We start from the raw sequence: 13,043 nt of genomic DNA, 5'->3' as shown, positions 1-13,043 counted from the left end.
ATTGCACATTCTTTTACATTTACATTTTACATTTATGAACAATCTTCTGAGATGACTGACAAAAGAGGTAACTGACATATAATGTGAATCTTTATGCTGTTATCCATTCCAAGACACGCAGCTGAATAAAATTCTGCTCAGTCAGACATAAAATCAAATTAGAGGAGTTTGCTCTGAAGAGAAAGAACTAAATTTGAAACAAATAAAGCAGTGCATAATTCACTTTTAATGGGATAAGTTTCTAAAACCACACTAATCATAATCCTAACAAGGTAATATGTACCACTGCGAGTTTACCACATCACTGCTCAGTACACAGCAGAGCAGAGCTTCAGTCACATGAGGGATTTGCCCCACATGCAAAGTGAGCAACTGTATTTTGCAGTGCAGAGTACTCCTGTTTATTAAAAATTATTCCTTGTGGCCTTACAACACATCATTCATCCCACATGTGTTCACAAAGACCTTCACCAATCCGTGAGATCTCCTGGACAACACACAAGGTATTGCTCCACAAAGCCCTGCAATATTACTCAACACTTTAGAGAAGAACCAAAAAGTGCTCTTGATTGCACAAATTCAGAAGGAAGGTAACAACTCAGACAAGGAAAACTGGCTATCCCTGAAATAACATCTACTATGTTTGGAAAAAATGCCATTGGATTTTTATTGACCATAAGTATTCAAGACCTTGGGTTTGGATCTGATTTTTAAAACAGCATTTTTCATCAGCACAGCAGCTCACAACTGTGAGAATGCCTGAATTAAAAGAGACAGTATGACCACCTGCTTTGCAGCTACTCTTCAAAGTAGCATCCCAGGATGACCATATTTATTTGGTTTATAAGAACTGATACCTTATAACCAAGGATGCCGTGGTGACAGGGCACAGAAAAATCAGAAACAAGGAAAGACTTCAGTCATTTCTGTAACAGAGGAAATCTTTTTACACCTTTATTAAAATGTTCAACTCTGAAAAGCTGTTCTAGTAAAACCCAAAATTCAGCATGCTGCAGATTCTCTATCTCTCAGTATCTGTCTGATCCAAAAAATGTGCCCTGATGACCGGTTAAGCGATATTAAGATGAATTTTTGCATGAGATTTTAGAGTCAAGCTGGGTTTTTCCCGTATTATCAGCAATCTAAATTTTCTGACTGAAACACAGCAAATCACTCTTTAATCACATAGCATGGATTGTAGCTTGCTTCGACATCTGCCTCAGTTTTAAAGAAATGACAGGTTAGAAACAATGAAAAAGCTAATAAAAAGGATATGATCAAATGCACATCAGAAGCAGGTAAAGTAAGCAGATGCTTTTCTACATGAATCTGCATACTGTGATCCTTACTTAGTGAAAATTTCCATTTATATATCCAGCTGAAACCTTGTTCCCTGCACTTTTATTTAAAAGACCATTTACCAATAAGTAAAAAAAGAAGACAGAGCTACAGCGCATACAATACAAATGGAATTATTTTTCCCTTATAAAAACATTACAGCTTTGTATGAGTATGCAGCAGGGTGAATACCTTACAAATCAAACTGCAGGTTGCTGAGACTGGGCTCAACCATTTCCTCACATGGGTTATTTCTAAACTCCAAAGGTGTTTTTAATACTCAGTACTCAACATACAAGGTTTTTTGTACTCTATTTTATTAACACACTTTGATGTGAGGGAATTTATGCTATACAATATGCACATTAGACACAGATACAAGCTTCACCTTAACAAATATCCTATTTGCTAGCATGATGGCCACACACACGAAACAAGATTACGTATGGCAAGCAAGAGATTAAGACAATTTTAAAGCTGATACACCCAGTGGCTATGCCCTTGTTACAGGGCAAGATGTGAATGAAGATGACTGGGAGTGAGGAAGTGTGACTTATGCAAGCAAACGTAACACAGGGATAGCAGTGGTTCTCTGACCTAATAAGTTTGTATCCCTCAGTCTGCAGGCTCCAGCTCTGAGTATGGGGGATGTTCTGCCAAGTAGGCACAGGCCAGTCATCAGCAATTCCCCCACCCCTGCCAACGAGCAGTGACTGGACTGAGCTGAGCTGACTTCAGGAGAGACCCATATTAAAAAGATGCTGAATGCCTTTAAGCATGAAGGGTTTACCAGGATTTAAAAAAAAAAAAAAAAAGGAAAAAAGAGAGAAGAACTCTCTCAACATAAAAATTATATTGAGGGAACAAAATTAAAAATTCCTAAAATTGTAAAATTGGAGCTAAATTACTGCTATTTCCCATAATTCTAAAGTTCAGTCAGGATCAAATCCTACACTACCTTTCAAATACTTCACTTCAAATACACTTCAAATATTTCAAACTGCCCAGAAGGTGGTCTTGTGAAGCCACCCTTCTGGTGTGTGAAACTCAGCTCTCTCCAGAAAGCTGATGTTATTGTTCTGTTTATTTCCTTCAGCTTGAAGTTCCTTTGGCTCGCTCCTTCACCACAGCAGTTTGGAATTTGGTAACATCAGTTTAGTAAGTTATTAGCAAGGGTTTTTTATTGGTGAGTATCAGGGTATGATTTTACAGAAGAGATGCTACCATCATACCAAGGACATCCAGTCCAAAGAATAATGAAATGCCTTGTACCAGGTTATCCAGACACTCAGCATAAGCAGCTCTGCTAGTACCCTTAATTTGTGATAATTGTGCCAGCGAGCTAATCAGTAGCACTTAGAGCCCCTCAAGGGAATGAGCTGGGGGTTGTCCTCCATCTCTGGTTACCTCCTCATACCCACACCCTGCTATGAAAGAGCCCTATTTCAGTCATGGTGGAGAACTCAAAACCCTGGAAAAATAGAAAAGAGCTCAGAAATCTTGATGTTAAATCCCTGAACAGAATGTGGAGCATAGTATTTTTGGCCTTCAGTATTATTTCTCCAAGGAAAACCTTCATTTCAGCATTGTTACACAGGAAATTGGTGCCTGAATTAAGAACACAAAGGAACTCATTAGCAATTCTAGCTATAATAATTAGATTTTATATAGCCAAACCCTGTCTTAAATCTAGAAGAATAATAAAAACATCATAGAGTTGCCATAGAAGGACCATTGCAGAGACAGAAAGATTATACCAATGGCTAGTACAGTAATGTAAGCTCAAATACCTACTATTTCAAAGATTTTCTTGTGCAGGCAACTTAATACCTCTATATTTCAGTTCTTCAGCTGAAAATAATAGCGAAATGGGAGCATACTAAGGATAAGGCCAGATATGCAATAGAGACGATCTGAAATCTAACAGAATTTGTTTTGTGCATGGGTAAAGCACAGTAAATTTGGAGCTATTTTTGCTACATTTTAAGCTAACTATTTCACTGACAGCGTTTTAGTGCTATGCAACAAAGATCGCATTTTTCCAAGCAGAGGAATAATACACCATAAATTACATTCAAATGATATTTCAGATCAATGTTTTCCCATGAAACAATAAATAGAGAGAAACTCTGTTTTGATAAGATCTGCTGAGCTTCTTCTCAAGAGAGAGGGAGATTCAGGTCACATTTTACTCTCCAGTGAGTGATACCCAACACAGATATACAAGACTATTAGGGTATTTAAGTTGTTAAAATCACACCTAGAGCTGGTAATCTATAGCTAGCCCTACAGTCACCAGAGAGACCAGATTAACACCTCTGGTTAAAGCCAGGACTCTCTGAAGTCCTCCTCTGTTGTATTTGATAAAAATGTTTGCACTATAGAAATACAGTCTTTCCTTCATTCTACAGCATCAATCTTACTGTTATCACTGGGGTTAAGGGACATCTGATAGAGTTCAAAAAAAGACAAGCTATCAGAAAATTTTTTTTTTTTGCAAAGTTCAGCACAAAAAACCTCGAAATCAAACATGCCCCAGCCAGCAGTATATCTAAATCACACAAACTCTTTAGGATTCCTCCTGCCAAAAGCCAAGCTAAGCACAAATGGAATGAATCAGGAATTTTCCTTCATGTTTTGTTTAAAACAACACAGAAAAACTTTTCAAATAGTCTAAGTCTGACTTCAAGACTAATCTCTGACATGAATAAACTAAAGCCAACATTTAATTGTATTTTCCAGAGCTGACCAGGTATCAGTAACCAGAATATAAAAATCAACTAATCTGATGCTGTTTGTTCTCTTCCAGTGAGTCAGTGCTGCCATCTAAAGCTACCTAAAGGGCATGCAAAAGAAATCCAAAGTCTGCATCTAAGTAACATTCAGGAAGCACATGTCAGTAGACAGACTAAGTCAAGTATATTAATGAGATGCAACAAAATAATGATGCTGCAGTACCTGAAGGAGAAATTCTTTCTCTATCACTTCACTTGTCTTGGTGATAAGTCGCTTCTGTAGTCTCTGAACTTTCAGAATCAGCTCATAGGTAGAGGGGTCACTGGCCTAGGAAAGAGCAAAGGAGTCTCAAAAATTATACATGATAACTTATTGTTTCTTTTTTGCACATGAAAACCATAATATCTCAGTGTTCAAAAGTAACAAGTGTAAAAGGGGGGCTAGGGGAAGATGCATTCAGCTATTTTTTAAAAAATTGCACGTACACAAGCAGTCCTGGAACTTAATATATCTATTTTAGCAGCAACTGGAACCGTCCACTGACAAATTAAGAGCAGTGCAAGTATCTCCTGCTGTTCAAGAACTTCAAACAGTGCCAACTTAGTTTTTAAGGAGAAGATTTTTCTATTGAACAAAGTACTAACTGCAATTTAGTCTTGAAGCAGGTGGAGAATTTAAGAGGAATTGGCGGGTACTCTGATGAATTATTATGGGGTTCGAAAGTGTCCATACATGTGAGATCCCATTCTTCAGTGGAGTTAAATGCTTAAAATGGTGACAGAATGTTTGCACTGTACTGTTGCCTTCTACCTACACAGCCCATAAGAACAGGAGATGGTAGGTATCTGTCTCTCCATCCCTTCCTTTTCATTCTTTTGGCATAGATTGAATCTGGAGAAAGCTCTAAGGAGCAAAGAAATAATTCCTCCTCCTTCTGAGGAGGAGCCAGTACAGCTTACTTTCCCAGTACTTTGTGTCTTCTTGTTGGATCTTTCAGTGAAGGGCAAACTCTGCCTGCAACTTTTCCTCACTCAGGGTCTCATATCAGCTCTCTCCCATCTGGTTTTTTCCCTCTCATGGGGTGCCTCACAAGGATTAAACTCACACTGCAGTAAAGACTCCAATATAGTCCTGCTCTCTTATACTCACTTGAGCTTATAAGGAACTCGGTATCTCATTGTTCTTAATCTTTTGTCTGATTTTATCTAAATTGACTAATCAATTCAAGCATAACTAGGACACTGACACAGATACACATGCAGTGCTTACAACACAACATCATCTCCTGAGAAACCAGGCTAAAAAGTAGACCAGTCCTCATGATCCACTCAGTCATTGATTTTTTTATAGCACTGCCCAAGCATGGTGCCAATTTGTGACTACTGTAGTGATATGAGAGTATTTGTTCATTAGGAATTGAACCAAAACCCCATCAGGATTATTTCATATGGATCTTGCCATCTGCTGGCCTTTCTGTGTTCCAAATACAAACCAGTTATCTAGAATGGAAAGACATGATTTCCCATTACCAGTCTCTTCATACATTCATTTTCCCATCACTGGATGTTTTGACTGGCCTGATTTTTCTTTGTTACAAGGTGCTGCTAGAGTTTGTACCTAGATGTGTTTAACATACTTCAGCATACTGCATTATATCTCCCTTCCACGAGAAAAGCTAATCACACCATCCACCTTTAAGCTCAGCATGGAAAGATCAGAAATTCACTATCATGCTAGCAAGCACAGTCAAAATATTCAGCTCTGCTTCTGCAGGGACAGAGCACATTATCACTCAATATTAGAGAAGCTAAGCAACCCAGGCTGGCATCAGATCAGAGATCCATGCAACGGAGGAATCTCAGATGGCACTGACTGACATCAAAAATATCCAGTGATGCCAACTGATGTTCATATATTTCATCTATGGTTGATGGATTTTTTATTTTTCCCCTTCACTTGGCAGGTTCAAATCATATGAAAACTTAGATTTGCTGTTTATGTAAAGCAGTTGAACTCACATTACCTGGATTACTATCTTTGTGAGTCCACCACTGTTTATGAGGAGGACTCTCTGTTTTTTCTCAGATGTAATTTACCTTCTGACTTCATATCTGTTCATTCTCCAATCTACCTATTCTATTAGCCCTTCAATTACTGGTTTTCTTCCCATATACACATTCCCATATACATCTCCCTGCTCAGTGAGGGTAGGATTGTATCTTTCCCCTATCATCTTATTTCTCACCATCCATGTTAAGGAATCACCCCCTTCTAAATTCACCTAATGCATTCTTATTCCCTTTAGCACTTCACTGTCTCTTTACAAATCCCCCTGCAATTTTTCATTGAGAAAGTGCCACAAAAATAGCACTGATTGCATTGTGCAAGGAAAGCATTCAGCAGGTAAGGATTCTATTGGTGCAATGGAAATTTCAGTCCGCCCAGTCCTTCCACATCATTTGAATAACAGAAAATGAAATACGCTTTTGCTGGGTCACTGATGTGGTAGCAGGGGCTTTGGAAACACAAAATCCTCACACATCACCTCCAATTTTCTCCATCTGTGAACTTGCAAGGGCTTCTGCACTTCTTCTTCCAAAATTTTGCACCGAGTCTGTTCCCTTAACAGTTCCTTCTGCATGTGATTAAACTCCCATCTGAAGACCGGCATAAAATGAAAAGAAAAAACACACCAAAAATACTTCAACATGACCAAGGCACTAATGTGGACATTAACAAATCATTCTCCCATGCACTATGGTGCACAGGAAGCACTACATGGAAAGAACAAAGAAGCACTTTGCCACCGCAGCAATACTGTGGTGGCAAAATGTATCAACACTAGACAGGTGGGACCATAACACACTTGGACCTCTTCACTTGCTTCATTAAGAATGGCTCAGTAAAGAGGCTCCCAGGGAATCTACTCCACAGACCACTGGAAGTCACTCTTCACATCTTCCCATGTACATTAAGGCCAGAAGGACAGTTAGTTTATAAACCTACAAATCAGTCATGGGTCATATCCAGTTACTCCTGTGTTGAATCTAACAGCTTGTGTTTGAAAGGTTTTAAAGCTACATGGCTCACACAATCTATCAAATAAAACACACTCCAGGACCTAAGTATGATGGGCACTGTTCCTAAGAGAACATAACTTTGATTTCTTTTATTACATCTCCTCAAGGAATTTCAGAGGTGACTTGCTGAATTAAAAATTAACTGAGCACTACCAAGATTCTTCAACAACTAGGCTTTTATGGTGGTGATAGGGGGTTTAAGGGCAGGGGAAAAAAAGGCATATTTTGTAATTATCTGACCCTTATCACTTAGATGGGATCCTCTAAATTCTCCAATCTCAAAAGGGGGTGAAAGATTGTGATGTGCCTCCTCCACCACTGAATCTTTTCCTACTAAACTCAGAATTGCATTTAGCTCACTAGAGAGAAAAAAGTCTTTTTTTAACTGTGAGGTTGGACAAGGTTACGGAAGAGGGGAAAAAAACCTCACATTTCCAATTGGCAAATTGGGAAAGCTAATTAGCAGCACAAGTGATAAATGGAATCTTTTTGACAGGCAGTTTTCATTACGGTTTTGGACTTCATTAAAGTATGAGATTGCTGCTGCAGTTAGCAAGAATTGATCCACCCATCATGGCGTGCAGCACACTAGACTTCAATACTATCACTGAGTTTCAATACAGTAACAGACTTTCAGCTGAATGCATTTGGGCAGCAAGTTCAAATTCCATTCCTATCTGCAGTCAGTCGATGAAAACTGCAATTGCTAATGCTGTGTGCCCAGTTCTCCTTTCTGTTTCACCAAATCAAACTGGCATAATTCCACTGGAGTCAATGGGACTGACCATGGACTGAAGTTAATTTGTTCTGCTGAAAGCCACAGAACCACACTGATAAAGTAAAGATCTCACCCAAAACTGTGATAGCTACACCGAATTGGTACAATGGTTATCTGCTAAAACATAACTGCCTCTCCTTGCAAATCATCTTAGAAAATATCCAGAGTTTCCCATCAGGAAATACAATGAGGGGCAAACAAGAAAGGAAGCATTAAGTTGGAGAAGGAGGAGATAAATCAGATTTGGGCTATTACATTGCTCTTTTAAAGAAACAAATCTTTCAATGAAAATTTAACTAAAACTCTGTCAAAGATCATAAGATTTGCATCTAAATCTAGAAGGAGAGAGCTCTGAAAAGAGAATTTTGTTCTGAATATGTCAAGTGTCTCCCATACGCTGTGGATTGCTTAACCAAAAGGAGTTCCACTAATCCAGGCCTTGTACCAGTGTACCACTTAGGAGCTCACTGGACTGTGAACACCTTTTCTGCTGCTGTCAGGTTTATTCTGTAGGCAGTAACTCACAGTACAAGAGGAAATATGAAAACTATTTCAACTTTAGCCAAGATCTCTTCTTTCCTTATTATGATATTTCAATTTTCCTGATTGCTGGTAAATTATTTCATTAATTTAATCCAGTCTGGGTTTGAGGTCAAACCAGAAAAAAAAAAAACCTTTCTCCAAGGTTGATACAAGTGTTTACTACATATAAACCATATTTTGTGTCTCAAACACAAAACCATGGCTGCAGTCACTATGGAAATGTATTCCACTGGGTTTCCTACCTGAGCTCCTGCACGTTAGCCACACTCTTGCCAAGTATTCCCTTCTCACGCCGAAGTTTTTTGATCTCCAGCTTGAGAATCCTCATGTCCTCCACCCGCTGCCGGTACTCGCTCTCACCCCGGTTTAGGATGGACTGCTGGATTTTGATCTTCTCATAGAGCAGCGCCACCTCGTCATTGCGGCGAATAAGCTGCGTCCCCAGGGCGTGTCTCTCACCAAGCACCTGTGGACACAGGGCAAAGCCATCAACTCACACTTCCTTCACACAATCCCAGAGTATTGTGACTATGCTTGGATCAGTCAAAATCATGGACATTAAGAGGTTTCATTGTTATTAATTAAAGAAATACGGCAAGAATCTAATAATTTCTCCTATAAGGGTTCAATCACCTGAAGACTACATACTGCAGATTTTGTTCACTTCAGTATCTTAGCATTTTGGTTTTAATGGCATTATAAAGCTTTATTACTCCCACATTCACAGTGGCTAAGAATCTTTGTCTTAAAAATACACTGGACAAATGAGGGAACAGAATGCAGGATATTTGAAAACTCAAGTTAGGGATTCCAACCTTATCAAATTCCTTCTTCTGCTTCAGTCTCTCTGCATCAGCTTCAGCAATGATTTTTAGGAGTCTTTTCTCTTCTGCCTCCTGATTTTCAATATAGGCTTTGGCTTCCTGAGCCTGTTTTGTCATCTTAAGCAGTTCAGCCTGATGGAGATAAAGAATATAGGTGAGCAACTGTTGAATAATAACTTCCCATTACAGAAACCTCCAATTAAGAGTTACTTACAAATATTTCATACATTATTTTACCTTCCTGAGAGGTACAAATTTTGTTAGTTTTTGAGAACTAATCACCAAGATAAGCAAGCATGAAGACCCATAAAGAAATACTATAAATACTATTTTAATGTAATTGTCTTATACACAATAGAAATTTGAAAGCATTTTTATCTATGACAATCGTTCAAGTTGTAATTCAGGAATACCTCTTTTTTTTTTTTAATTATACTGCACATATTTAGAAAGCTTTTCAATGGAGTTGTTATTCATAGTCAATCTGGGAGGTGAGCAAGAACAGTTCACCTTGCTGAAAAGGGCAACAATCTCTACTGTATAGTACAAAACAGCATCAACTCAAGAAAGGCTTCAGACTGGAGTAAAAGGATTGGTGGCAATCAGGAAAGGAACAGCAAGATTTAAGAGCCACAGCACTTTGTTTAGTGGATGTGTAAATGAGGAGGACTGTGAAAAGAGGGGCTGTTCCAAAGCAAGGAGGAGCAATGCACTGCTACAGCGACTGCCCAGCACCAACACAAACTAACACTGGAATCTCCCAGTCATTCTATCCCACTGTCACAAAATCTGCAATTTAAGGCATGTATGTAGATAAAAATAATAGGGTCTTCCTGGATTATTAGAAGTTTTTATCACTATTAGGCAATTAGAGCCGAGGTGGAACTAGCTGACCACAGTTCATTTTCATAGTTTTGAAAACTTTCAAGCCTCAACTCAACGACTTCACCACAACTCTGACCCTTACAAAGAATGATGTTCAAAATAAGCATCATCCAATGCTGAAAGATTGAGCCTGTGATGAAGGGTGCACCCGCAAAAACATTGAATTAAGACAAACAGTTCCATCATAGTAATAAAATAGCTCGTTCCATTCTTATTTTCTTTAATAAAATCCTCATTTTCCTATATGTGTAAGACATAGCTCTCTTAGTCAGTGTCAGGTATTCATCAGCTGAATAAAAATGCAAGTCGCTTCATGCTGAAATTCAATAAACACTGTACAAAAGCTGCTCACAAATGTAAAACTGCTCGTGTTTGGCATTGCTGATAATATTTTTTTAATAGATCACAATTCTATGGTCTCCTTATGTCAGAAAAATATGAATTGCAAACAAGAAGTGGCATTAGATGTGGTCAGCAAACACTCCTATAAACAAATCTCACTGAAACGCACTCAGTTTAAATAAATCTGAGCTGCCTTGAATAGTAAGGAACATAAATTCTTAAAGCCACACAAGGATTTTCAGTTAGATTAAATATACCCAGAACCACAGTACGAGGGTCTCTGTACATCAGGTAAAAGGAAATTAATAAACACAGTCAACCCTGCAAGCAGAAAAATGGTCATGTCTGAAACTGCTGTAAATCAGCACAGCTCACCTGAAGTCAGTTCAGAGAATTTGGAAGAACTGAAGAACAGTCAGCAAGAAAAAATAACATATATGGGACCTACACCAATATCTCAAACCAAACTCAAACTAAATTCTTGTTTAGATTCTGAAATATTAGTGCAAGTGATACTTTTATTGGTATGCTCTACTAGAGGTAGGAGGAAAGCAGGAGTTTTACAAAAGTTATAACTGGGACTGAACACAGAATACTGAAATAACAAGTCAGATTTTATATTCAGATTTCCAGAAAAAACATGCATAAACACCTACAAAATTATACAAATCACTTGACTTGCCAGCAGCTCCAATCTCGAAGGCCACAGATTTTTTTTTTTCCAATATTCAGATCCTTTGTGTAACAACTCTAAGCTGCAGCCCTGCATGAAGGTCAACTGAAGCCAAAAGATGGCATTTTACTGGCTTTAATAGATCTTGGATTTACCATGATTACACATTTTTAAGGCCTTTATGCCATCTGAGGTGAGCATGTCTGTATAACCTCATTCCTATGAATCCCAGTTCTCCATGATTTAGCACATTCTTTAAACTTATTTCCCAGGAACAGCTTTCTTACTTCCTTCACATCGGTGCAAACAGGACAAATTGATGCAGGCTTACAACACAAATAATTGGGTTCTTTTGTGCCTGTGACAATCAGCTGCCTCTGAATTCTCTTCTGGTTTAGTACTCAGCAGTGACATTCAGGTAGAAGACCACAATGCCCTGAAGCAAGTCAGTAATGTCACATCAGTGTATGGACAAACCTGCTGGTGAATAATTGAGTGGGTAAACCATGCAGCAATCATATGTTTGTCAAATAAATGGCAGACAGTTCTGAGGCAATGAGACAGAATTGGGGACTAGTTAAGGCTGAAAGCTGCACACAGGGAATGAGATCCTGTTTGACTTCTCCATCACTGATAGAACATCTCTGAGACAGATCAGGGACAAGAATACAAATTCATAACCCTTTTACAAAGCCCTATTGACATCTTGTCATAACTCTATGTGCTGAGAGAGGCTGAAAATTCAAGGAGTCATAGCAGCAAAGCAATAAACTGAAAGAAGAAAACATTGTGAAAAGTGACAGGGAACTTTTGTTTTTTTGGGGTATTGTTTGCATTTTTTCCTGTTTGTTTTTTTTTCCTAGTGCTTAGTGAAGATTAAAAATAAACTCCTGTGAACACAACTCCATAAATCTTTTCAGAATGCAGCAAATTGGGTTGAGATACCACCACAAATCTAATAGCTTATCTAAGGATGGGCTGCAGCAGCACTGAGAAGAAGAACCCAAATATCAAGCTTAGATTTCCTTTGATTTAAGACAGAATCTTGCTGCTTTATACCACAATATTAAAATAACTTTCTCTGCAGAGGGACCTACTAAAAGGCATTGCCTAACTCCCAAAAGACCAATGCTTTCTAGTTACACAGAAATACAACATTGTGCAATATAATGGGATTTGCACTTAAAAACAATAGAAAGAATAAAGTTCTTAAAAATAAAAAGTTGAGTTGTAAGGGTCTACATTAAAAAGTTTGCTAGAATCAGTTTATCCATGAAATCAACACCTCTGCAAGCAAAATGGAACTTTTTAGTAAAAAGTGTTCAGTCACCAAGAGATTTAACGCTTCCAACAGACAATTCCGGACTCTTATTATAATTATAGGCAGAGATTAAAGTTGTCAGATAGACAGATATCTGCAACTATTATCTCTAAAGAATACTGAGATCTTGTGCTTCAAGTAGAGAATAGTTTATTAAAATACAGCAAAACAACTACCACAGGTCAGAACACAGCGCAGTCTGGGAAATCATGGAGTCCACCCTTTGAAAGAAAGTATCTGTGTCAAGGGGCTTACTTTCATCGACTCTCTCTCATCCTCTGACTGCTGGAATTCCACTTGTACTTTCTCAAGGGCTATATCCTTTTCTTTGATCTCCTCTTTCAGCTGATCCACCTGGCGTGTGGAATTTTTCAGTTTCATCATCATTTCTGCCATCTCATCCTAATAGGATAGGAAGTGTGATCACAGAGAGGGTTAAAGCAAGAGGTTGTTTGTGATGTGGAGTTCAAGCCATTTAGATGTTAGAAAATGTAGCCATGGTGCATGAAACTAGATCTTTTGT

The 13,043-nt window shown here is 38.3% G+C and overlaps 1 protein-coding gene across 1 annotated transcript in view; it reads right to left on the bottom strand.

Annotated features, from left to right (window-relative positions):
* Positions 1-13,043, bottom strand: part of CFAP58 (cilia and flagella associated protein 58) — a 57,530-nt gene that overhangs the window by 19,888 nt on the left and 24,599 nt on the right. Inside the window, exons 11-15 of the mRNA XM_036386132.2 lie at positions 12,776-12,922; positions 9,291-9,431; positions 8,718-8,941; positions 6,620-6,731; positions 4,297-4,401 (exon numbers count right to left, since the gene is read on the bottom strand). Coding sequence (XP_036242025.1) covers positions 4,297-4,401; positions 6,620-6,731; positions 8,718-8,941; positions 9,291-9,431; positions 12,776-12,922 — 729 coding nt within the window. The remainder of the gene's footprint in view (positions 1-4,296; positions 4,402-6,619; positions 6,732-8,717; positions 8,942-9,290; positions 9,432-12,775; positions 12,923-13,043) is intronic.

Source organism: Molothrus ater, chromosome 8 (assembly GCF_012460135.2).
Source record: "Molothrus ater isolate BHLD 08-10-18 breed brown headed cowbird chromosome 8, BPBGC_Mater_1.1, whole genome shotgun sequence".
Taxonomy (NCBI): domain Eukaryota; kingdom Metazoa; phylum Chordata; class Aves; order Passeriformes; family Icteridae; genus Molothrus; species Molothrus ater.
Note: the sequence above shows the minus strand (reverse complement) of the source record. Positions and strands in the feature narration are given on the sequence as shown.